General features: G+C 36.8%; 2 protein-coding genes across 7 annotated transcripts; both read right to left on the reverse strand.

The window, feature by feature from the left end:
• Window positions 1-1430: 1430 nt before the first annotated feature.
• LOC104895437 (zinc finger CCCH domain-containing protein 55) lies at window positions 1431-16003 on the reverse strand. 5 transcript variants are annotated; one of them, XM_048646037.2, is made up of 7 exons: window positions 15600-16003; window positions 15383-15481; window positions 6539-6911; window positions 5416-5556; window positions 5135-5310; window positions 1923-4542; window positions 1431-1765 (listed from the first exon to the last, which is right to left on the reverse strand). In XM_048646037.2, exons 3-7 carry the CDS (start codon window positions 6548-6550, stop codon window positions 1736-1738), a joined length of 2979 nt encoding a protein of 992 aa, XP_048501994.1. In that variant the 5' UTR covers window positions 6551-6911; window positions 15383-15481; window positions 15600-16003; the 3' UTR covers window positions 1431-1735. The 5 variants fall into 5 exon arrangements, with proteins under 5 accessions (XP_048501994.1, XP_048501995.1, XP_010680246.2 ...); XM_048646038.2 differs by lacking the exon at window positions 6539-6911 and adding an exon at window positions 8626-9967 and having other exon boundaries at window positions 15600-16000; XM_010681944.4 differs by lacking the exon at window positions 6539-6911 and adding an exon at window positions 12981-13411 and having other exon boundaries at window positions 15600-16000.
• A 1937-nt stretch (window positions 16004-17940) lies between these two features.
• Window positions 17941-26771, reverse strand: LOC104895439 (DNA repair protein RAD4). 2 transcript variants are annotated; one of them, XM_010681947.4, is made up of 11 exons: window positions 26310-26757; window positions 26129-26221; window positions 24920-25012; window positions 24732-24833; window positions 24091-24140; window positions 21224-21964; window positions 20276-20621; window positions 19980-20174; window positions 19730-19882; window positions 19272-19481; window positions 17941-18567 (listed from the first exon to the last, which is right to left on the reverse strand). In XM_010681947.4, exons 1-11 carry the CDS (start codon window positions 26619-26621, stop codon window positions 18193-18195), a joined length of 2670 nt encoding a protein of 889 aa, XP_010680249.2. In that variant the 5' UTR covers window positions 26622-26757; the 3' UTR covers window positions 17941-18192. The 2 variants fall into 2 exon arrangements, with proteins under 2 accessions (XP_010680249.2, XP_048501993.1); XM_048646036.2 differs by lacking the exon at window positions 17941-18567 and adding an exon at window positions 19581-19693 and having other exon boundaries at window positions 19340-19481; window positions 19785-19882; window positions 26310-26771.
• Window positions 26772-27146: the final 375 nt, after the last annotated feature.

Here is a 27146-nt window from a genome sequence, read left to right on the forward strand (position 1 = left end):
CACTAACAAGGAAAAAGTCGATGTTGAAACCAAGACTTGTACAGGACTAAGACTCCATAATGGCAGCCATGGTCGGAGAAGAAATGACATGAATGAACATATCAAGCACAGGTTTTGGTTAGACATGTTGGTGCCATACCGTATCACATGAAAGGATTGGGAGGCATGCTTATGATTATGATTCATGACATAAAGGGTTGGGCCGGTAAGGCATGAATCATTTATTGATTGGGAGGATTTCTTCTAGGATTACTCGGGCTCTGCTAGGGATTATTCATCCCCACCTGACCACCTACATATGCCTATACTATGTTCCACTTACTCAATCCTTAACATCATAATGCTTTTCAATTTAACAGGATGTACAAGCATATATCCAATCTATTAATACATGTGTAGATATGAGTAGCTTTTGAAGCCTGAAAAAGGTGTCCAATGAAGCCCTAGAAGCTAAGGAAGCTCTGGAAGAAGTTCACTGACAACACCAAAGGGAATGAATATCGAATTAGAATCCAAGGTGCTAAATAATTTTTTGCTTTATGATTATTGGTCTAAATACCAATCCCTGCTAGACTACTAGCATGCAAAGCACACCAGTTCAAAGACTGGGTAAAAGACTAAACTGTCTAAAAGTAATGTCCCAACATATTGTTGAGATGAGGATTCGAATACAGGATGATGCCCTGGATTTGGAGGTGGTACTGTACTAAGCTACCACTTCTCCCTCAAGGTGCTACATAAATTGTTTCAATGGAAGTCTCTTCTAGCTTACGCCACCCCCGCGAAGTAGCTCGCTCAATGTTTCTTTTATTTTATACTGAAGGAACATCTTTATGAGATGAACGTAATCCATATATCTCCTTTCTTTGGTTAGGAAATTTCCTAGTAACGCCCTATAATTTTCTAGTAACGCCCTATATATTGTTACATTGGCCTCACACGTGTTTGCAAACCATATTCGCAAACCACGTAACAAGTGGTGCAACTTAAAAAAATGAGGACCTCACACATGTTCGCAAACCATTAATTCTTTTTCTTTAACATTTTCTAGGACACCAATGCAGTCATCCAGTGGACCATAGACCACTAAATTATCTAAGAAAAAATAACAAAAACATGCTATGTTATGAATTGGGTCTCGTAAAATAAAATGCCTGTTTTAATATAGATTAGAAATTAAATTAAATAAAAATGCCCAGACATCATTTGCTAAAAAAGTTCCAAAACTTCGTCTATACTGAACTGTAGGATAAAATTGCAAAGTCCTGGACTTTGTACAGCAGAGATACCCAGCTGAAATCTTAGGAGCTTCATCAAACCAAATCGTACACTACCTGCACCTGGAGTATATAACTTGACATGCAAAAAGCCGATCGTATTTAATCTTGACTTAACAGTATGGGAACCAAATTCAGAGACAATCTAGCATCTCAATGCAATAATCATGAACTCCATTGCTTGAAACACGTTTTGAATTAGCTTTCGGGCTTACAAAACATTCTTGAGCTGTTTGTGGGTCATAACCAGTACAAAATAGATAGAATGGTGCTAAGTTGATTCATTGAGCTATCTCGTAAATTACAAGCTAGCTAACTTATCTAAGAAGCAAAAATTACATGCAGAAAAAGGTTGCCTCTAATGCATAAAATGAATGTACAAAAATCTCAAAAGAACCAGCTACAACTAGTATGGTACAGGATAATCATATTCCAACACGATTTTCCGCTTTTGCAGTTTAGCCCTTTAGATGTTTTCCTACATATGCCTGCAAGAACAAAATAGATAAGTACACATGAATTTCTTTTGCTTTTGGGGAGCCATGAGAGAGATTATGCAAGTATCTACTGAGGCAACCATTTCGTACATGGAAAATTCAAACTTTTACAAGGTTTAGAGGTGTGAATTTGAAAGTTGGAACTCACCTGTACAAGTTTTTCGATTTTTGGCTTCGAACATGACAAGTACAGGTCAATTTTCTCCTTTGTTTGAGGAATCTGAGGCCCAAGCGTCTCTGTAACTTTGTCAACCACTTTTTTGACTATCGTCTTGTAGGCCTCTTTGCTTACTTGGCCATCTTTCCAATAGGGTTTCAAAAGCTCCTTAACAAACTCTGCTAAAGCAAATTTGAATGGACGAATTCCTTTTATATCTTTCAATTTTTTACCATCATGATCTCCATCATCTGCTCCCACGTCCTCGGAAGGCCCGTTTTCCGGCACCTTGATTCTTTCCTCAAATGCTTTTTTTCCATTTTCCTCATCCTTGAATGATACAAGAGGCTCTTGTTGATTCACATTGTCACCCTCGTGATGTATTTCACTATTACCAAGATGATGCAGTTCATTATTAATGCTTTTTTGTTCAGCAGTCGGCAACAAGTGGTTACCCAAGTTGGGAATCTTTGGCTCAATGCTGTTACATACAGGATCATATTGCTTCAAAACTTCAGGAGCTTGATTAGACTGGATCACAGCAGAAGGTACTGGAGGAACAGGAGCTGCCAAGTCAGGGAGGTTAGACATACCAAGGGAAGCAGCGGCAGAAGAAAACTGTGAAAGCTGCTGCCTGCTTTCAAGTAGCTGGGTCAGAGAAGCAGTGAGATGGGATAGTTGTGCCAGTTGCTCATTGCTTACTGTGCCATGGGAAGTAACAGATCCTGGAGCAAGTGTAGATGAAGCTAAACTGGCTTCATGAGACCCATCAGAAACTTTGTGATCGAGAAAAGATGATGGATTCTGTGATACTTGCATTGTCTCACCTCGAGAAGGATGTGGAGGGAGTGAAAGCTGAGTTTGTCCAAGAGAAGAATTTGTATTTGAGATAGGGTAAGCACTGACATTCAGATCAGGTTGGACAATGCCGCCTTGCCCTAAACTGGCCACGTAAGACCCCTCACCAACTTTGCTATCTAGAAAGGATGATGGATTATGTGACACTTGCATTGTCTCTCCTGGAGAAGGACGTGAAGAGAATGAAAGCTGACTATTTCCAGGAGGAAGATTTACATGTGATATAGGGTGAACACTGCCACTGGGATCAGACTGGAGAAGGCCATGCTCTGGTGGAACATTTACCGCTTGATTCTGGATGATAAATGCACCATCATGATCTCTGATCGTCTCTCTCTTTTCTCCAGAATATGATGTAGGTTTGCTATTATTAAAAATGGGATGCAGCTCAGCAGAAGTATCATGAAATGCTTTCTGTTCCTGCAATCCAGTATGGTAATTCTTCTCAAATGAAGCTTCACCAGCAGCATCTGGATGAACATCAGCAAAAGAAATGTTGGAAATAGATGGAGTTTGTGAAGTTAAAGATTTCACAGCTTGCTGTTTGGTAACCCTAGGAGAAATCTCCATATCACCAGATAAATTTTCTACCCCTCCCGATGCAAAATGACCCAAGCTAGGAACATTATCTTCCATCTTATACTGAAGCAACAACTGCTTTTTATCCTGGAATTGAGGTTTCTCAGTAGGTAATGTATCCCATGTTTGATTTATGTCAAGCCTAACATGGCTCGAAGAATCATCCTTATGTCCACCTCTAGTCATGTCTTCAGTCAATTCCGCACTCTCATTTTTATCCTCACCCCAACCATGGACTACAGTGACATTTGGCACTATAAGAGTGTCACTCCAACTTGGACCATCCCAAACTTGGTCACCCTCATATTTACGGTCTGCACGCTTCCCATCACTTTGAGCCCTCGCTGTATTCACTTCGTTATTCTCTTTTTTGTCCTCTTTCCAACCTTGTACTGCTGGAACAGTTGAGACAGTAGTTGCATCACTCCATCTTGGACCATCCCGAACCTGGCCACTCTCAAACTTACGGTCAGGACCGCGCCTATCCTCTCGAGACCTCCTCTCTGGACTAAAACTTTCTTGAACCTGATGAGAAAACCTGCAACGAGTTCCATTCCGACAATTTCCAGCAGCGAAAAACTTACATGGAGTTTCAAGTCTCTTGGGGGGCTCAGATTCATGATTCCGATCAGGATAAGTGTCCTTCCTTCTATGTTCATGATCAGAATATGTATCCCTGTTCCTACGATCATGATCATGATCATAATATGTATCCCTACTTCGGTGTTCGTGATCCCTGTTCCTGTAGACATCTTCAACAGATCCTTTCTCAAATACGTCACCAGCATTGTCGTGATGCATATACCTGCATGAATCACCTCTTCTACACCTGCCCTTTAAAAAATCATTACAGATATGAGCAGATTTGTCAGTCCTTATAGCATTGTCCTTAGCGTCATCAGAAGAATATCTTGAACCTCCACTCCTTCGACGTCTTTCCCAATCATCTGGCGGGTCACATTCTAGAGGACGCCTATTGTCATACAGTTGAGCATCTTGGTGAAGAAAATGACAACTACTCCCTCTTCTACATCTTCCACCAGCAAAATCCTTGCATATTTGTGGTGACATTCCAGATCTGCTTCTACTCCTATCGTTAACAGCAGGTTCCCTTCTAAAGTTATGAGCTGGACTCTGGCTCCTACTACGACTCCTGCTCCTGCTCTTACTAATCCTAAACATCATTTGGAAGTTAGGGAGAACAAGAAAAGGCAAAAGAAATCTGAAAGTAGCAAGTGCAAGAAGCTGAGCATAGTAGAGTATCATGATCAACGATGGCAAGTGTATACTCATGCCTAGAGTACATATTACAACTACTCTAAATTAAGTGTTAAACAAAAAGGAAGCTCGTCGTAGAAGTGTATTATGAATCAATGATGGTTAAGTATGTCCTACATGTCTGGACTCTAGAGTCCATAAATAAATCTTGTTTTGCTAGTGCAACTTTCAACAGTTATATTAACCAACTTAAAATGGAAAACCAACTCTACAATGAACTAAACTGTAAACACAAGAAAGATGCAAAAGCAGGGCCCTTTTAAATCAGAAGGGAATAGGGGGCTCAAGAGAAAATTCTACGTCCAAGAATACCCTACAAAAACCCATAATGGAAACTCGAGACCAAAGGAGACATATAAATAAAGAACTGTGTTTTGGCAAGCTGTTGTGCTGCCTCCTAATCAATCAATTTCTCATAATTAAGTCCAGAGGAAGCTAAAAAAATGCAGAGGGAAGTGGCAGTGTGGCACTGGTTTTACAAGTCATACCTGTGCGACCGGCTCCAACCATTCCTCGGGGATCGACTTGAATGCCGAGGTCTCCATTCATCTAGTCCTGGAGATATTCTTGGGCAGTTTCCTTCTCTGTCCCATGCCACTGGGCTTTCTCTGCTACGACTATCATGTCTACGTGAACCTCTGACAGGTGAAACAGGCTCTCTAGGCTGTCAATGGGAATCATCATCTATAAAAAGTCAAACCAATAATACCAAATATAACCAATGGACAAAGACCATTCAGCTACTTCATCAAAAAAATCAACTACCTACCCTCCGTGGCTGAGCCCTATCATAGAAGTTTTCAGGTAAGGCTTCAGAATCTTTATGATCCCACTTCGAATGCCGTCTCTTGCTACTTCCACTCATTTCTTCAGCTAAACTACCAGCACCTTCAAATACGAAATGTGAGATCTGCATAAAATATATATTAGTAAAAAGGGTAAGTCAAATGAGCACAAAAGAGTTTAAACGTTATAACCCTTTCTTTATAAAGGATCTGCCAGATTAAGATTACACATAATTTGGACAGCAGATCTTATCCTCATTCCTTTCTCTGTCTATAGATGTACTAATTGTGCTTTTCTAGTCATTGCTATTGGAAGCCAGCAAACCCGATTATGAGATGATGTAAAGTAGCCTCTGAGCTTAAAGTATGAATGCAATGAGTAATGAATATCATATACTCCCTCCGTCCCAAAATATAGTTCCCATTTCCATTTTGGGTGTCCCAAAATATAGTTCCCATTTCCATATTTAGTTCCACATTTTTCCGTAATTTGTCTAGAAAAACCGTGTCCCATCATTTATTTGCTTCTTGAATTTTGTTTTTTCCTTAGTTTATTCAACCAAAATGTTACAATTAATGCTCTTTCACCAATTATCTCCATTCTCTCTCCTAAAATCATCTTTTTCCATACAACTTTTATTTAAATAAACAAAAAATCTTTACTATCCCAACTTGCATAAATTACCGTGAAAAAAGGGAAATGGGAACTATATTTTGGGACGGAGGGAGTAAAACTCATGGAATTTCCTGAGCTACACAAAGCTGGGCTCAGAGACACATGGAGTTCAAGCATTATCACTAAAAATAATCTTCCCCATAGGAAGGCAGATTGCTTTACCCTCACGTGTAAAGCATTCAGAAAAGAATCTCAAATCGTAAGCAAGTTTTTGTCAAGCAATCAGCAGTAGTTCAAACAAAAATACGATTTTGAGTCGTACTCCACTTCCGTCTGTCACAGACACAACCCCCCCCCCCCCCCCCTCTTCCAAAAAAAAGAGGAAGCAAGAAAAAGTCACATGACAACATCATCCTTTGTTTGTGAAACTGCCTACACTACCTCTGGTGTGTAATTACAAACAGCAGGATTATTAGGTGGAATCCACTAACCTCGGCCGGCATCCCTCAAGGCCTCAAGGGGCACCTAAAAACAAGCTTTCCTCAACCATAAAGCAACTAATTTCTCCCGCCACCCCCCAAATCAAGAAAAGAAACTGAATCTCCAAAATTGCAGGCCCAACCCCTGGAGAAGCTAAACATGTAAAACCAAACGAGAGCGAAGTTGCATAGTGTTGTGGCTCCTTTAGAAATAAGAGACTTCCATGCTAACCATATTCAGGACAAAATCTCCCCATCAAGGCATTAACACTTATGCCAAAACATCTCCTTGGTCTAAACCCCTCATAAGTGCACTAAGAGCTCCACATGCATAAAGGGGTAAAGCTGCCAAATGGAGAAACTTGCTCCAACGTTATTGTGCCACCTAAGAATGAAGAAATTATGCAATCAAGATCCACTGTTGCCACCATAGAGCAAGCAGATATCCAATAGAACAGCCAATTGAAATATGTTAAGCACTAGATCATGGTGGCAAGGGTGAGGAACTAAGAAAAGCCCTACTTGACAATTGACAAAAATCCAACATAACAATTGACAACAATCCTAAAGAATCACCCATCGATACCCTTGAACCACTATCCTCACATGAATTGAACCCTCCCCCCCCCCCCACCCAAAAAGATCATACAGGGTCCCTAGAATCTTCCGCATAGAAATAAAAGCAAGAAAAAAAAAGTGAAAAAAAACACAAAAAGGCTCTTCCCTTTCCTATACATCCTCCAGAATCTAATACACTCACAACTTATTAGCTTAATACAGCGAGAGCAAGAAACATAAGTCCCCTAACAAAAAAATTTTTGCATACGTGCTTAGTAATCTTTGCACAATCAATGTCCCATCTATAGCACAGCCCATATTTGCTCTCAACAACACGATACCAGAAGTGGTTCCATATTACACCATCAGCCATTTACCCACTAAAACCACATTCTTGGACACCAACCTCCCAAGCCTAACACTTCCGACTCTTGACAGACAACATTATAGACATCAGCAACACTACACATAACAAAATCTCTTATCAACACTCCCTTCCGTTTGTATCAGAAGCAATGATTTCAACAAAGATTTTCTTCAACAATCCACAGGTAGTAGAATGAAGTACTTCATAAACATCACTGTAGAAGCATAATCCTGCAACCTGGGGAGAAATAGACTTTCTTCCAAGTTCCACCCATTCATTCTACAAAAAAACTATGATATCAGACTATCAGTATCTTCCATAAGACTACAACAAAGAGTTCTTTAAAAAAGGACCACAATATAGTCAAGAATCAAGAGCCTAACCGCGTCACTCTCAAACACCACAAAAAAGGAAAGAACACTGTACACAATGACTACTAGTTTAAATGCCAAAAATAGCATTGGAAGTAATACAATGTTAGAAAAAATACTCCGAAGAAAGGAGAGTTTATAATGAAAGAAAGGTAAAATAATTTATACAAAATAAGATCATTCAAAAAAAGAAAATTTCAATTACATGAAAAAGTATTATGCAAAAGTGACTAATATTACATCTATAATGAAACAACATCAATCTTTCAAAGTATACTCCCTTGGTTCTACAAAAACTTTCCCTCTCTCCATGATAGTATCTTTCATATAGATTTCTTTATTACGTTTTAGGTTAACTTTCCTCTCAAGTCACCTCCGTTATCCCATCAAAGACATATTTCGTTTACTAAATTATACCCATGTTTCTTGCAACATTCTCTCTCTTATACAAAAGTCAAATAAAAGACATCAATTTCCACTAGATCTTTACTCTTAGAGAATTTTGAATCTACAGTAACAAGAAAGGTCTTCTCGAAACAGCGGCGGTAATACGACAATTATAGAAAATTATTACTAAATGAAATACAACCACCAATATTAGACAGCCCCATGATCGTTAATTTATATAGGACATGGGATACCACACGTTATTGGAGAAAATAACTATGACAACTACATGTTGCAATATTGATGTTATCCCTATAAGTGTTTGACGCATACAAAAACTTTCTTCCAAGTGAAGCAACATTGCCTTGTTTCTTTCTTACAAAATCTGAATTTTCTTTCCAATAGAATATTAATACCTTGTATTGCTAGATATCCTTCTCCTTGACAATTTCACTAGCTCCCGCCTCCCATTTCGATAAACCTTTGCGACGGGTGGATGTTCCTGTTCAAGGATCGCCTCCCGCTTCGATAAACCTTTGCAACGGGTGGATGTTCCTATTTGAGGATCACCTCCCCTTATTTTGAGGAGCTTACACTTGTTTGGTTAATAATTTTGAAAGTGGATTTTCCTTGGTATGCTCAAAAACACTTCTCAAGTTCTCACCAAACATAAGTGTGCTTATAAACAATATAAGCCTAGTTCCCTATTCGGTTCATTCTTATTCACAATGGTGCTACATGCAAGCTAGCGAATTTCACGACCCATTCATGTCCCTAATTGGCAAGTCATGGTTCAAGAGGAACCTATTGCCAAAACAAGTGTGCTCAGCTTCGATAACATGGATCAAATCTTCATCGTTTAATCTCCTCCACCTCTTTGCAATTGTTGCCTCAGGACAATATAGTAGACTACCAATATAGTAGGCTACTTATCATACATTCTAGCTATCTTTGAAAAAATAGCTACCATCATACTCCTTCTACATGAAGGTAAGTGATGTGGCCTTGCAATTTCATAACACGTTGATATTTTGATTGGGATTATGATCCAATCACATGAAACTAGAACTTTGTAGTTGTTGCTTCCTCAATCACCATTCCAACTTTCATCATGTTAAGAGATTGTAATTAGTTTCACCATGCTTCTATAGCCATTGTGCACAATTATATTATAATTAGTCATTCTAGTTATATCCAAGCAATGCTTCATGTTACCACATAATTAGGGTGTCCCATGCTCATAAACATGACTCCTTTAATACACAAAAGTATTCATTGTTGCTTTAGGAGAATTAAACGAATTCATCCTGGATTTTAGGTACTTCTTTCAAAAAGTTATTCATCATACTCCCAATCCATGGAGGTTGGTGATGTGGCCTTCTTTCAATGCCATATCAATCAACACATCGATCATTTGATCCGAGTTACATTTTGTTCAACAATAAATAGAGCTTGTTTCTAATTACAGTTTTTTTTGCAATTAGTGCTTCTTACACTATGGGTCCCATCACAATTCACAACTAATGCACTTCATGGTGATTAAGAATTTCCATCAAGTTTACATTAGTTAGTACTTGACTTCACTCTGCTTCTCGAATCATTTCGTAGAACTCTATTCATCCTCTCGTCTGATTAATGACGTCATTGCCCACAATAATTTCCATGTCACACAAACTTAGGGGGTGTGTCCTTTGCTCACGGCCATGATTTCTTTGGCAAGAGAATTCTTCTTGCATTAGTGACGTCATCATCCTTCATCTTTAAGATATATAGCACGGACATTTAGAGATTTACATTTAAATTGTAATAACTTAAACGATTATCTTCCAAATATAGCACGAACATTTAGATATTTACTCTCTCTATTTCTTTTTAAGTGCTACATTGTTTGGGGCACAAATTTTAAGACTTTTTCCATCTTTTATTCCTTTAAGTAAAAATTATAAAATTTTGATATTATGAATCACAATACCACACATGACTATATTTTTACTTATAAGAAAATCAAAAAAATAGGTCAAAGTTGGTAGCTTGATTCTCGAAAATATGAAAATAGCAATTATAAAGAAACGAAGGGAATACATCACAAAATGCGTCAAATTCAGCACATGTACCTATTTCTTTGAACATTCCAATTCTTTGAAATAGTGGATTACTTTAGGGGGGAAGAAGGAAAATAATTAACCACGATTAGTACTAAATCACTTGTTCTGCTAAATAGAAAAGATAACTTTTATCCCGAAGAAAAAATACTTCAATTATCAAAAAAAAAGTATTATAATTATAAAATATAACTATGTCCCTAATTTATTTTTCTATAATTTTAAATTTAAAAAATACAGCAAAGGAGGATACAAATATTAAGTTGAAAGAATTTACTAAATATATAGATTAAATTTTTTTTAGAAATAACAGCAAGATCAAGAAAGTTAAGAAACTAGAAAATTTGAAAAAAAAAAGGTAGATAAAGATATGTGTGAAAGTATATCAAGTGGTTCATTTCTAGACTATAACCACAGGTGAAATTTCTTTCAAACACCTAAGCAATAAGCCATAACAATTATAAATCAAATTTATGGCTATTGACCAAATCATGATTCATGGCAACGACTTAACCACCAGTAATTTAAAACCTAAACATGTTTTAGCAAGCACACTTGGATTTAGAAAGGGTGCACTAGACACTATTTGTTGCGAGACTCGTCCTTGAGCTCCATTCATCCCATGCATGATCTTTATAGATCATGAGCTCGTGAATCAAGTATCTTGATCATGAAGATCACACATGTCCTTTCCTTAGTCTCTCCTTAATATAGGGAAACCCATTCAAGTGTCCTCCGATATCACCTTATATGCTTTTACCAGCAACAAGATCATAGATAAAAAAAATCCACCACAGTTGTGAACCTCCAGACATACTAACAAGTTTACATCCACCCTCACAGCAAATCTTATCCCAATTCCAACCAACCAAAAAGTCTTGTAACATGGAACTAATAGATTAGTCATCTTCTCCCTAAAATAACTAGCACAAGAATCAAAGACTTCCACCTTTATGTCTTGAAAAATAGCCATATTAAAAGAAGGTCTGATTCCCTCCTCCCGACAGACCTACTAAATCCCATTTGTCCTATTCCATAACCTATTCCCATTCACACTTGGAATCCTCATGAGCATCAATAAAGACATTGAATCTTAAATCTAGGATACTAGAATAAAGATTCTTTGTTTTGTCGCTCTGACATTACCATTTTAAGAGTGAACTTTTAAAAACACCCTCAAAAGAATGAAAAGACTAAAAAGTAACAAGCTGGATTCCTACTCCGTAGCTCATCCATACTCTCACTTAAAATCTTCATTAGCATCTATTAAACCCTCCGTCCTTAAATCTTCAACCCCTATCATCATAATCCAAAAATAAAGATTCTTTAATTCTTCTCCTCAAGCTTATTACTATTTGAGATTTAACCTTTAGAAACACCCTCATAAGACTAAAAGTAAAGATACGGATTCTTATCATCTTAAGCCACCAAAAGATGCAAGAGCCACAAGGGCACAAGGCTCACAAACCCTTTACGTCAACTTAAGCTCCCACAAACCGACGAAAAGATGAAAGAGGAGGACATTTTTGGCATTCATTCAAGCTCCCATTAGCCATTAAGGACCCATTAGACATGGATTTGCAGATTATGCCATGGAAAAATAGCATCAACCACATGCATATGGAGGTCCTTAATGTTCAAAAAAATGCATAATCACCTCCAAAGGAATGGCCTTCTTACTCTTGGAAGGATCCTACCACCTCAACTAATCATAATGTACTTCACATCATGGATCATTTCCAAGATAAACATGTCCTACCTCAGGACCATACAAACCCTCACCCCTTGCAATTATCAGACTCTTAGTTTTCTCTTTAGCCTACCAACGGTATATGATGTGTAGAATAAAATTGAATTGAATAGTGTGAACACTGACTAGTGAGAATTTTTGTGCATGCTGAAGTGTTAAATGATTAATTTCGGCAATTCGACATAGAAAATTCACGTTAAAGCCATCATGAAAAAAGAACATTAAACCAAGCATAAAAAATAGACATCTAACCAGCATGGAAAATGAATGAATGCACCGCAAGAGATGCTACAAAGATATTAACACAAAGAACAGGAATAAAATATTTGCACACTCAAGCAAGGACTGAATCATTGTGGTTCTAAGCGGTGGGAACCGAGTTTAAGAGTAATCAAATTGGATTTTTTGTAAGCATGAAGATGACAACATACTTTTGTTTGCAATTTATCTTGTATTGTCTATGATAGCATCATTCATTAGTTGAGGACATCACAAGGTGCTCCGTGAAACACCTTTTGCATATTAATCAAAAATATCTATATCCTTATGTTTGTGTCTACACTAACCAATTAATCAAATTGTCTTTATTGGATGACACCAAATTGTCTCCAAGATTTGGACGTCCTTCTCGTTCTCCTTTTAATCATCCTATTCTCTAAACTAATGTGTTGTTTGATCAGTGACAAAAGGAACTGCACCAAATCTCCATTAATCTTTTTGTTAGCTATGTTAGAAGGAACATTATAAGGCATTGATACTATAGGTTTCAGTCGTCTTTATTAATTACATCCCACTTAGTACAAGAATACAAGCCAATTTTACTGCAGCACATATAAAAAGCAAGTCAACCTCAAAACAAATAGAAAACATCATTTCCAAATAGTCCCAAGGTCCAATATAGCCTCAAATAATCGCTTACTTTCCACAACAACCCAAAAACGCTTTGATATAAGTCGCCAACATTTATCCTACACCTCTTTAATCAACCACCATACATCCTCAATCTTCAATCTACTGCTTGACACACCCAAAATTTCCAGATTTCAACTTCACCAAGTTTAGCAGCATTATCCTAAGGTTTTGAAGCTTAAAGCACAACGACAGCTGCAAACCATTTGCATTGCGGCGAAAGTGGTTGCGAAACCATTATTGGCTTATCCAGTAGCAACCGCATCCAAGATAGAAAGCCATGGGTTAGTCTTAACTTCTTAGACTCAATCATTCCCCATTACTTAGATAAACCCATATTATGAAGTTAAAACTTTGCAAAGCTTCTTGTCCCCAATCAAATTCTACCACTCAAGCTGAGCATAATCTTCTCTGACTCCTCTATGTTTAGCTCTTGACCACCTGCATAACACCAATAATTCTTTCCAAGTTAACACTCACTTAAATATGTAGCGATCCTCAAGAGTCTTTAGAGTCCTAATCCTAGATATAACACAAGTTTGCTTATGTGAGTGTTGAACAGCAAAAAAAGTTCCAACTAATCAATACCAAAGGTTATGGCATGGAATCTTGAAGTTCGCAAGCCAAGGTTACCACAATTTGGGTTAAAAAGGTCTTCCCTCCAACTTACTACTAGATTACTTCAGCATCTTAAAGAGGAGACAAATAAATCAATGCATAATATAATTAAGCATAGAAATTCTCACAAAAAAAAAAAATTAACAAGGAGCACTAAATCCTTAAAAGAAACTCGTTAGCAAACCTAAGAAGCTACATAGTTAATGTCACATATGCACACATTGTGAACCTCTAATTCCTCCAAGGTTATTTCAAAAAAAAGTGTCCACTAATAGCACAATTTTCAACATTACACAAATTTATACAAATTATAATGTGAGAAAGATTCATAGCGTGAGAAAGATTCATAGCACCAAGAAGTTAGTAGACAGGATTATTTTACAAAAAGAAATGAGTCTAAAGTGAAATCTATAAAAATTAGATTTCAAGATTTAAATTTCCGAAATCACATTTGGTTCTTGGTATACATGAAATGTAAAATCGCCACACAAGAACCTCATTTACCATGTAAAAGAGAAGAGCTTTTTTAAGATCAAGAAAAAAGTTCCACTAAAAAGCGAAAAGGTTACAAACTGGCATGCTAGAAGAGTTCCTAAATAGTTGAACGGAACAGAATAGCATTCAATCATGTACCACATCTAGAAAGACTCCCATAGAATAGTATCATAAATAAGCTAGCTAGAAAACTCTTTCCCACAAAATTCTTCAATTACATAGTAAACTTGGACCATGAGGGGAAAAAGAAGAAGATACCTAAGCTAGGTGGTTTAAGAAATGTCCAAAGTCACCTAAGGCAATGCGTATTAAAGGGAAAAAATTAGAAGTCCATTGTTTGTTTCAGTCAAATTGACCTAACCTACTACTTCAAGTGCAAGAAAAGAATCATGATATGATTAACTTATAGAATATACTCCACAAAAAAGAACTCTATACTTCTCCATTCTTTTACAATCATTGCAGTTCTCATTGAGGAGGTTTGGTATTAATCACTATGTATCCATTTTTAGTAACTTTTACCTCACATATCAACTATTTCACATGATATCAGGGACTAGTTGTCTCTACTTTTCCGTTGCTTAATAGTTATGCACTATCCATATCTAGTGATATTTATAAAAGAAAAAAAAAAGGAAGTATTTTTTTAGGTTATCCCTGCCTAGGCTACAACCTCCACATATTGGAGCCAGAAAACTAACTTATGCAAGTGCATCTCAACCATTTACATGCTCTTAATCACTCGAAGCAAGAGTATACTTCATGGGGCAACTCCTAAACACTTTTCTACCAAGGAGCTTTTCTTATTTCTTAGACAAGTAAAATCCTATAAAGCAAAACTCAGTCCTCCTTACCCACCCCAAAAAGATCTAAAGCGACGATATAAAAGTGCGCTTTGGCTACTTAACAATAAGAAAATACGAGTATTCTATGAAAACATTGACGCATAACTTCAGCCAAGCAAGGCCATTGATCCAAACTTTCACAAAAGCCCTTTCAAGGCAACTAAAATATCCATATTACATGATTGAAATCATACTCAGCTGTGCTAAACTACCATGTATGAAGCATAAATTGTTGCTCCACAGAGCTGCAAATTTTGTACCATATTAGCCACCTACGCATCGCATTGAACATGAAAATTCCAACAATTCCACACCTTTAACAAACTAATGAACTATCTCCCCTAAACTCAACACAGAAAAAGCCTAAATCTTCCGAATACTACAACTCGTTACGCTTAACAAGCCAGTATTAAAAAATGTAAAAGAGAAGAGTGATAATCACTTCAAAACTAACCTTCAAAATCCAGAAACTGCAGCAATTTCAGTAGCAACACCTCAAAATCGACCAATTACAGATGCAATTTGAATTCTTTCAGGAAGCACATTATGTTAACTGCATTAGTAAAAGTAACAAAACACTAAATCAATGAACTATAAATTCTTGCTCAAAACATTTTTAACATACAAAATTCAAATCTTAGAACTTATACTAAAAATACTCGTAAACAAACCTTTAAAATCTTCGAAGATCCGAGTTTTCGGTATCGTCGAAATGAATTAAATCTCCCCGCAATACTTTTCTCTCAAATTGTTTAATCTGTTCTTCAAATTAGCAGAAAATAATTCGATGGTGAATTTCTGAAATTGTGTGTGAAAATTCGCGAACTTTCTAGATGAAGGAGAATTAGATGAAGAGAGGTGTAAAGTGCAATTGAGGGTTAGGGTTTAAAGACTTTGTATTGTTTTTTTGTTTTTGTTTTTGTTTTTGTTTTTGGGAAGAAGCTTTTTTCTTTGTTTATGTATCTTGACTTTCTTACTTTCTTCTACTATCTTTTGTTAAATTTGGTATGGTGGAGGAAGATAATTAAAACTAGGGTAATATATAAATATAATACCACCCTCATTTGGAATTGGGGTTCGCTATTTGACTCAACGGATTAAGGGCCTGTTCTCCCCAGCTTATTTTCAGTTCAGTTCAATTCAATTCAGTTCAGTTCAATTCAGTTCAGTTCAGTTCAGCTCAATTCAATTCAGTTCAGATCAGTTCAGTTCAGACCAGTTCAGTTCAGTTCAGCTCTTGACAATACTTTTACTCTCACATATCACTATTCATTTCAGTTCAGTTCAATTCAGTTCAGTTCAATTCAATTCAGTTCAATTCAGTTCAATTCAGTTCAGTTCAGTTCAGCTGTTTTATGCCGAAGAGAACAGGCCCTAAATGGTGAGTTTTTCTATCTTTTTAAATAAAGTTTTTAGGATTTAATTTTTACTCTTGAGCATTTATTTGGGATTTAGGTTGGGTTTGGGTATTCGAATTACAATGGATCTTTGGATTGGGACTCTGTGTAAGGCAGTCTAAAATTCATTTTGTGATAGCACCTTCATTTTTTCTACGCTATATCACCGGATTTCTTTGGTTTCTAGTTTCTACGTTAGATCTTCATAGACCTAGAAATTTTAATGCATAATGCTCCTGCTGTTAACTAAACTAGTTTTTATATGCACGCGATGCGTGCGAACATACGTACAAAATTATTTTTTTAGGAGATGAAAAAAAATAAATTAATTATTAATTATTTCTAATAAATTAGGAATATTTGAATTCTTGATGGTTTTCTTTTTGTAATATTTTTTTTATTTTTAAATTAATTAGGTAGTTTTCTTTTTATTTTTCATTAAAGGAAGTAGTTATAATAGAGATGTTATGAGGGTAAAATGGGGTTTCTAATATTTTGGTGTCCTACCCCTCTTCCCATATAGAATAGAGATATTATTAACTTTATCAACTCTTTGTAATATAGTGAAACTAATTAAGTTATATATAGTTTTACTTACTCTAGCAAAAAATACAAGTTTATAGATCCACTAAATTACAAAAAGCTAAAGAAATTAATCACGCATATTTAACATCGAAATTGTACATTACAAAATGTAAATTTAAGGATACTATGTGAAATAATAAAAACGTCGGGACTACACAAAAATCAAGAAACACAATGTGATTACAATTTGCTAAATCTGTATTTTTTAGATCTTAAGTATCACTATATGTGATGGTTAGCTTATTGTCTTACTAGTCTTACATGCACGCAATGCGTGCGATAACGTGTGATAACAAATGAAGTAGAAAATAAAATTAATTAGGTAGAAAAACTGTCTCTATATTTTGTTTTCTCAAAAAACTAATGTTCAATTTAAATGTCCTACTTTCCCTTCTTTTTTTTCATTCAAATGAAACAGTTAGTTAGCCTCTATTTTTTTTCTTTTATTCCTTTTTCTATTTTTTGGTGTCCCCCATGTGTTGCCTTATATAATAGAGATTATTAATGATATATTTTCTTCATGTCAAAGAAAAAATTAATGAGTGCTGGATACAATTTTTTGTGAAAAATGCTAGATCAAGAAGTGACAATCTTGTCCCCTCGGAAAAAAAAAGTGACAAATTTGTGCTACTTTTGATACCTCAAAAGAAAGTTGGTCTACTTTTGAAATCATAAAATGTGACATATAATGAATGAATGAGATAACAAAGAAAATTCTCCATTAAGGATGAGGAGCTAGCTCATGTGGTAGAGCTCTCCCCTCTGATCCTTGAGGTCAGGGGTTCGATCCTTACCCCCAGCATTATATTGGGGATATTTCCTTAGCATGCTTGCATGCTTTACCAGCCAATGTGCTGGTATTCCTACAAGCTAGTAGCCTTGGTAGGGATTAGCCCTTGGCTGACTTAATTTCCTAATCAAAAAAAAAAAAAAAAAAAAAAAATTCTCCATTATATTATGTACACGCTTTGCATGAACTCATCAATCATCATTGACTCGTAAGTCGTAACTAGTAGTGCAGCAGTGTAGCTATCTCAATAGAATACATCCATCAAATTTATACGCTGGTTACAAATAAAACCATGATAGCTTCAAAATTCCCTAGGATCCTGACCATTTTGATAATTACAAAATTCCCATGGTCCTCTCCCCCATTAGAGAGAGAGAACACTGGCTTCAAAAGCTGTTATCCGACCGCCCAACCTGACTAACCATTGACCACGGCCACCAAGTGATCGGGCATATTTATAACAATAAGTTACTGCAAAGTGAAAACCTAGAGCTATAGCTCTTCTACCTGAATTGATACTCCACAACGACATCGTTTTGTTCGTGTCACACTGCCCTCATCATAACTCTCCTCATCCGTCAAAAAGATATGCTCGTGACTTTGCGTGTCGAACCTGTTAGTTGCGCTTACAGTTTCTTGGTGAGGTGCAGTACTTTGATTGACATTTTCGGTGCCAGTACATGAAACTTTATTCTGAGACTTCGAGGGTTCAGCAACAGTTTCTGATTCTAAATTGTTCATGTAAGTATTGTTCAACCTTTGCCGTATAACCATAGATGAAAGAAGTTGGTACCACCGAGAAAGTGCCTGCCTCTCCTCCCACTTCCTTTCTTCTTCCTCTCTTCTATGCTCCTCTTCTGCATATGCCTGGCAACCGTATATATTTCAATGATCAATGTGTTGAAAACAATCCGTGCTCCTAACTTTATATGCCAAAATGGCTGGCTAAAAACAAAATCTCAGAATGCGCTTTTTGATCAAACCTTCTAGAATGAAGTCAAAACATATTCCAATTTTCATGCTCTCCAATTACATATCACAAATCCTCTTCTGAACAACGGAGTAACTCAAAGGCAATTACACTTCTAGTAGGCACTAGGAAAGTAGATATAAATGTGATAACTTAGCAAAGAAAAATATTAAGGCCTAGGTACTTAAGCAGGCATGATCTTCATTTTACGAGATGCAAAAAGGTATGAAAAAGAAAAACGGTAGGGTGACTAACAAATATTAGTTTCCTTCTTCTCATCCTTTCCTAAGACATAATTATGTTTGCCACTCCTTCATGCTGCAGATAGTTAAACAAGACCATTCATACACAACTACTTCATGCCTTCCTCCCACTACATATTCAAAACTGTCCTGGGCAGGAACCCCCCCCCCCCTACCACAGAGATTTGGATGTCACTACATGCAGCAACAGGTGAATTTTTGAAGTAATTTGCAGGCAATTTGTATGTATTGCTACACGGTCTTATATATTTCAGAACTTTGGCAAAGCAGGGAGTTGACGCATGATATAGCAATTAACCAATCCCAACTGAGAAAATTGAGGGCAGTGTTACAGTTACCTCTAGAACTGCTTCTCGGAATTCAGTGCAGATCACAATGCCTTCATATACAGGAACTGAGCGTCCATTTCGAAATTCAAATCCAACCATAGCAGGAGCAAAATTGATCCCAAGTCTCTTTACAACAGGAACCAACCTCGGGAATCGCAGATGAACAGTGCCAGGAGGGAGGCACTTCTCAGACCAAACATCCACTTGACCACGCTCATTCTTGATGTAAAGGATAGCGTGTTAATGTTCCAATATCAAAATAGAAACAAGACTACGAGAAAGAAAAGGAACAACAAAACCGAAGACCTGGCCGCTTACATAACCAATGGAAGGGAAACCAGGTGACTAGTCAAGCCAACTCGTTAAATCAAGCAGCTTTGCAAACATCAGAAATCAAGGACTGGAAACTAAAATCTGAGCAATATAGTATCCTGCACAGCAAAATCTTTACTGTTAAGCAATCCTACCTTAGGCACAATTCCATCCACAGCAGGGGGTAAACACAAGGGTTCCGTTTGCCACCTTCCAAAAAGAGACACGACTCCATCTGATCCACCCTCACTTAAATCCTCCCCTTCGATAGCCTGTCCTCTACGATTCCTAGAGCTACTCTTTACCACCTTTGGAAAATGCAAATGCAGTTCCACTGAACAAGTCAGACATTAACACACCTTGGACACGTTTGAAATTGCAAACATAAAAAAAATGAGACCCTACCTTTGAGGGAAGCTCATTTTCCTTGACTTGCATCCCCTCACGAAGCCATCTTTCTTTTGTGTGGAGTGTTTGCACACAAGTTCGAGGATAAACTGCGTGACCAGAACAGAAACCAAGTATGGGACCTTTTGGATACAGAATCTGATACTTTGTGAGCCATTTTTCAATAGCATACAGTGGATGGTTTCTATAAGCCTGCAAATTGCACCTCACCAGTCAAATGTATCTTGCAAATTGCAATCTATTTCCCTTGTTAAAATTGAAAAGGCAAATGATATCATTCAAATCCCACGTACCTGTTGATTGGTAGGAAGAGGTTCAGTTAACGCCCTTGTTGCCAACTCCATGTCCTCGAGAGTGCTCCGACAATCAAAGGACGGACTTCGGGTAGAAGATTTTTGACGATCTTTACCGACATTTACACAACTCTCTGAAAAGCTACTCTTTCCCAATGTACGCCCCTGATTTAGCTCGTTAGATTTTCCTTCCTCAATCATATTTGTGGACTTAATATCCTGATTAAGTAAAGGGACCATTCCACCAGTTGCACGGGATTCCAACTCCTTCAATGGAGCTAAAACAGCATCCCACCATTCTGAATCAATTCTTTTTGGTGATATCTTGTACCACTTTGCACAGTACCTGCACTATGAAAATTTGTGTTAAAAATTCTAAGTGCAAATCGTAACTGCAATCAATTTTGAAGGAAATCTTCGCTTGAAACACCAATTTCACATGTTCTATATGTACTCAATAGTCAATATGTTTTAATGATAAAAATGTGCCACCGCTTGATTATCATGAGGAACAGAAACCAATAACTACATATCCTGTAAAAAAAAAAAAATGAGATCAAACAGAAAGCAAACAACTAGAATAGACAAAATGCATTGATTTCCATTCTAAATATCAGCCACTTTTAATGATCCACCAGCCACCGGTGCACTTCAACAAAATACTTTTCATTAACAAGCATAGGTAGCAACTAGTGATGGAATCTGCCCCCACTCCATCAAAACAAGCACTCAACTAAAGGTTGAAAACTCAGAAAGCATAAAAATCAATAACTATCTGCACTACTAAATATGCACTATTTGGTAAGCTTCATCCAGAAAAACTTGTATAAAGTTAAGGCACGGAAGCAAATATTATGAAGAATTGAAGACAAAAATCCCAGTTGCATATATCAGAAATCAGTCAAAACTCAATTCAAACCGGAAATTATTTTCATAGATATAGACAACCTGCGGGTGACATCTTTAACTCCAAGTCCAGCAAAGGCAACAACATATCTCAAAGACTTCTTACATGCAGCAGCTGCAGCCTCTACCTTCAGCTCACCGTCCACTATAGCATTAACAGCATCAACATGGACCCACTTCCCTGTCATGTTTTCACCACTGCAATAAACCTCTGCCCAGTATAATGGAGCTCCTACTTTTCTTGATCCAATTGCAGTGGATATAACATGAGAGGATGAAGGGGATTCTTCATTAATTCTCTTTATCTTTTTCAAGGGTGAAAGCGAATGCAAGGGACTACTAGGTGAGCCACTTGAAGATGCTTCAGGTTTCCTTTTAGGGGCTTCCAGAGCTGTGGCAGACATAGCGATTTGCAATTGCATCTCAAATTCCAAGTCTCCTTTCCTCCTCTGACACTTGTCATCATCAGAAGCATTTCGTGTCTCAGAAACTGGTTGATCTGACTTTTTCAACTGATTATAAGCAAGCGAATCTTTGTCTTCAGTTATCGCTGGCAATTGTCCCCGCTTGGTGCCAGAAACTGAGGTACCAGAAGTATCATAGATATTCTTTCCATTGGAAGCAGATAATTTCATAGAACTTATCCAATCTGTGTTTATTTTACTAACCATTAGTGTTGAAGAGTCAAAGATATCTTTCCTCTCCCTGCTGCTCTCAAAATGAGATGCTTCATCTCCATCAGCTTCTGGTTTCAAGGATGCTACATCCAAAACTGACACAAACCTGAAACAACAGAACTATTGTTGAGAAAGCATATCATATCTCCTGAGGTGCCATGATCCCTATGAGCTTATGTGCAAGCTGCATGACATCAAATGATTCAAATCTTAGCTTTCTTTCTTTGTCTTATTTCTTGGTTGAGGGGTTTGGTTGGACAACCAATACAATGATAACAAAGATACCTAAGGAGCATAGCCAACAAGAAGCACAGGTGCAGTTGATTTGTCTTAAACGATGAAATGTGCAAACCCGAAATCATAAGAAACCAGTGCCAAGATCTCCACAACTGAGCCATCTTTTTGTCAACTCTATTCCTTAGGGCTGAAGACGCACACTAACTCAAAATTATTATGAAAAAGTGTTATGACTTACAAAGGTCTATTATCTGCATCTAGTTAATTATGAGTTAAGCTCTATGTTCAGGCAAATAAAGTTGCAGTTTTTTATGCCACCGGTTATTAATGCTGCTCCTAAGACTTAAGAGCTTTTTTATAGAAGACCAGCTCTCAAGGACGTAATGATTCATACAGGCAGTGTTCATATATTTATATGAATTGCAATTTGGGCAATTGAGCATAAATTAAGGCTTCACTCTAAAGCTGATGCCCGGATACAGGTGTCATGATCCAATAGTTGGACACCCTTTTTTCTCAACTCTGAAGATACAGGGACCATAGTTTGCCAATACAGTTTCAGTCACAGCCGTGGAAACGGTTGCAGGTTGCAGTTTCTCAGGAATAGAACGGATACGTACAATGCAAATAGCATCAGGTTTCTCCCGCGAATTTGGTATTACATTCCTTTTTAGACGTTTTCCTAGTTTTTTGACATGCTTTTATGATTATACTCCAAAATCATGATTGTAATGTAAATTTGTAATAATTGGTAAAATCTTATACATTTCTTAGTTTATAATGTTCACAGTGGGGAGCAATAGGTAGTGGAAATCTCCGATTAAAAAACCGAAAAAACCTGAAAAGTAGAGTATCGATACGGGAAATGTGGGCGAAATTGCCTTGTCAAGGACTCGCGGCTGGTTCGGTCGAAATATTGGCTCACCACAATCGACCATGTTGAAGTGGTCAAATTTGGTAGCCATTGTTGAAAACTGTCCCAATCAGAGAGAATTGAATCAATTCTGGATGAAACCATGACAAGGACACACTTCGGAGGTGTCCAAGATAATGTATGAAAACTGGGAAACGACTTCAAAAAAATGTACATAATGTTAAGTTCTTGCTAATTTGTTTTACTATTTACAGAAGTTCTCAAGCAGAAGTGAATCATGTAATTGTTAATGACGCAAATATATGAAATACAAATATAAAGGAATTGAGAAAAAGTCCTAGATTTCAAATACAAAACACTCAAATAATTGAAATATAAAGCCCCCTTCTTTTTTGAATCTTTAAGTAGTCCAACTTCTTAAAGCTATTGCTCATCACTAACCATCATCCCGCACTTCCCTTCGCCTGTGAAAAACCCAACTCTTCTCTTTGCGACCACCCCCCACCCACCATCAGCAAGAATACTGCTGGCATCGTACTTCCTATGGGATTATAAGCCCTATAGCCTAAAGGTTTGCTCTTCCTTCTAGTCAATTGATGATTTTCAAATCTAGAATTGGCCAACTGTGCTCTCAGCCAACCATCATCGTACTACCGCAGACCACATGGCGCATCTGACCCGGAAACTTCATAATGGTAATTTTCACAAGTACGGCAGGCTATACTCCTAGTCTGAGCATCTCAGGTAAATAAAGCACAAACATGAAAAATGTTCCCCACCACACTCCCTAACCAAGGGTGTATGTCGTTAGTCTATTCCCTAATAGATATGATGTCATTAAGGCCTTACGGACAGTATAATGATATAATCATACCATTCAGTTCCATCATATTCAGAAATTTGTCAACAATAACAGAACTTTTTCCCAAAAACAAAAGGCTCAGCAAATATAATGGGACTAATTCTCCATTGTCTCTAAGGTGCAAAAAGTAATCGCATTGATTGCAAATGAGCAAGTAAGGGGTGGTAACTAAAGTGGTAGCGAGATGACCGCAAGCATAAACTAAACACTTGCAAAAATAAGCAAATTAATGCATTACACATAGCATATTGAACATCACCTTGTTGTAAAATTCAAAGCTCTGAATAGTGCAACAGACAGCGCAGCAACCTGTGATAGAAGTATAGAAACACAAGTTAAAAGATATGCAACAAGGTAAACGAAAAGAAGAAAATACAATACAACGAACATTATTCTTTCAACCAAACTTAAGACTAAAATACTAAACCGAGAGAGCATGAACTAAAATTACTATTTGAGATTTTTGTCAAATAAGACCAAATAAAAGAGTGTTTTGCAGCAGAAGACCTAATAAATTTTATATTTTGCATGGAAATCAAGTATGTTGTTGAAGTAAACAACAAAAAAGAAAAGTCAACACCACAGAGTTATATTGTGGTCTTAAGTAACAAACATTTATACTTATTTGGTCTTTCTATGCAATAAAAAAATGTCAGGTATTTAACTACAAAACATCCTTTCTATTTGGCCAATTCTGACAAATAATCCTCTACTATTATAACGCAATCTACAACCAAGAAGATTTGACTTATACTTGTAGGGTAAACAGCATGTATAAAAATTTTGAAATCTGAATGGAAAAGAGAAGGATTTGGCAAAGAAAATCTATGTCACTAACTAAAGCATAAACATAATAACCTAATTTAGTCAACCAAGGGTCATTAAATATGACTAAAGAACCTCTTCAGGACTCCCTCCTTGAACTTCAAGAGCAGATGCTAAAGCTGAATTAAACGGTTTGTCTGCACTGCTAGGGCTTCTTACATGGAAATGCTGATGGAACTGCAAAATGTTATCAAGACAATGAATAAAAGCAATCAACATGAGATGCGTGACGAATAGTTGAAAGGATAAAACTTAGCATATACCCAAGAGGCGAGAGGAGAAAGGGCATTAGCAGTAAGTTTGGTAGCTTCTGATATCTTCAGTAAATGTGGTGGTAAAAGTGAGAATAACGCAGCCTGCCACAATACTCCAGTTCAGACAACAAGTATAAAGGCCAAAAAAAACGCATTAAAGGAGACAAACAACAAAGAAACCAACAGACAACTCAAATAACTTTAAGATTAATGTATGGAAACTATTTTGATGCATATGGAACAAAAGAAAGCCTTTTCCACAAGATAGACTGCTCCTAGGAACTCATTGTGGACTTATTCTACTAATGGCGGACTCTAGTAGTAAATATGTGTCAACCAAAAACATCCATTCTAGTGTTTTTTCTCGTAGAGATGTAAGTGATTAGACAAAGTCCAAAAACTAGTTCAACCCAGTCCAAACTCCAAAGTAATTGCATTGGACTACATTTAAAAAGTTGGGCCAACTCAATTAACTCTCTCTCTGTCCCTCCCTCCCCCCCCCCCCAATTGAAGGGAAGCACCTCGGGTGCTTAGTGGCCTTTTTGGTGCATGTTTTTGCGCCTCTTTAAAATCACCTCGCCCATCACAGAAAAAGGTCTTGAACCCAATCATATCTACCTTTTCAATAAAACAACAATTGATGAACAAACAACAATCGATTAATAAATAACAACTTATTATCTAAAAGTGCATGCCCTAATAAGTGTAAGAAATAATGTGGGACAAATAGAGTATTCTCTTAACAAAATCCACTTCAAGAGAAATAAAATATTCTACATTTCTATCACATTTTGTTCTATAGATACAACATCCCTACTTTATCTGTTCCAATATCAATATGTTCTCAAAATAACAATTTTTTTAAAATTTCACTATTCATTGTTATTGTTGTTCGTGCTGAGGGCGTAGCATATACCTCTAAGTCTCTAAGACTCTAACCATAAACTAAGGTCCCGCTCGGCATTACTATCAATTGTCAGCTTTTGATTTTATGAATATAAAAGCATATGATGTAAGAACTATAACAAACTTAAAATTAGTCATACTCATACTTATACTAAAATATGTCAATCTTGAAAAATGACAACTACTTTTTCTAGTTTCCATATTTTTGTTCTTGGTTTTCAAAAAAACTGAAAACTCGAAACAGAAAACAATAACGAACGAGCCCCAAACTCTAGCTAAACTTTAGAAACAAACCACACTCAAAACACTAACCTGAATAAGAGGATCATCACACGCAGCATCAACTAACCGCCCTCTTGCAATCAAACAGAGCAAATGAGCTTTATGCACAATCTCCGCAAATTCCTGAAAATTTTCAAAAACATCACTCCACACAACCCCAAAAACAAAACCAAAAATACCATTTAATTCTAAAGGGGAGAATGATTTTAACCTTATCTTCTGCAGTAGCTCTTCGAATACGCTTCTTCTTAGATAAATCTGGCAATGTGTCAAATTCTATAGTAACCCCTTTATTTTGAGCAACGTTGTCAACATTAATGTTGTTGTTGTTGTTAGAAATGGAAGAAGATGGAATACAACCATCTTCCCAAATAACGTCATCGTCGTGATTTAAAGCGTCGTCTTCGTCGTTATTACTTGTAATTTGGCGGAATTTGAGAGGTTGATTGTCTCTTATGATATTTACACTTTGGAATTTGGTTTTGCCTTTGTTTTTCTTCCGATTTGTAGTCGAATTTTCCATTTCTGCTACAAAAATTGGAAAAAAAAAAGAAAGTTTTAAAAACCCTAGTTTTGTTCTTGTTGGTTGATGTCGGTTGGTTTGTGATTTAAGGGTTTGGCGCAATTTTTTCTGTTTGGGGAGTGGTGATTGGAGTCTGAACAGTTTATTAAAATGTACAAAATTTATATTTGCTCTTTTTTTTTTTACTTAGGGCTTGTTCTCCCCAGCTTATTTTCAGTTCAGTTCAGTTCAATTCAGTTCAGTTCAGTTCAATTCAGTTCAGTTCAGTTCAATTCAGTTCAGTTCAGATCAGTTCAGTTCAGAGCAGTTCAGTTCAGTTCAGTTCAGCTCTTGACAATACTTTTACTCTCACATATCACTATTCATTTCAGTTCAGTTCAATTCAGTTCAGTTCAGTTCAGTTCAGATCAGATCAGTTCAGTTCAGTTCAGTTCAATTCAGTTCAGTTCAATTCAGTTCAGTTCAGTTCAATTCAGTTCAGTTCAGTTCAGTTCAGCTGTTTTTTGCCGAAGAGAACAGGCCCTT

This window comes from Beta vulgaris, chromosome 6 (genome assembly GCF_026745355.1).
Source record: "Beta vulgaris subsp. vulgaris cultivar EL10 chromosome 6, EL10.2, whole genome shotgun sequence".
Taxonomy (NCBI): Eukaryota; Viridiplantae; Streptophyta; class Magnoliopsida; order Caryophyllales; family Amaranthaceae; genus Beta; species Beta vulgaris.

Bases quoted from the DNA above. Each gene is read 5' to 3' on its own strand.
- LOC104895437 (XM_048646037.2), bottom strand. The intron at 4,543-5,134 runs GTATGACTTGTA...AATGATGTTTAG, and splicing joins GGTTGGAGCCGGTCGCACAG to GATTAGTAAGAGCAGGAGCA. The intron at 1,766-1,922 runs GTGAGTTCCAAC...TTGTTCTTGCAG, and splicing joins AAATCGAAAAACTTGTACAG to GCATATGTAGGAAAACATCT.
- LOC104895439 (XM_010681947.4), bottom strand. From the start codon at position 26,621: ATGGAAAATTCGACTACAAATCGGAAGAAAAACAAAGGCAAAACCAAA. The intron at 20,175-20,275 runs GTACGTGGGATT...TGCAATTTGCAG, and splicing joins CTCTTCCTACCAATCAACAG to GCTTATAGAAACCATCCACT. The intron at 18,568-19,271 runs GTAACTGTAACA...TACGGTTGCCAG, and splicing joins TCCGAGAAGCAGTTCTAGAG to GCATATGCAGAAGAGGAGCA.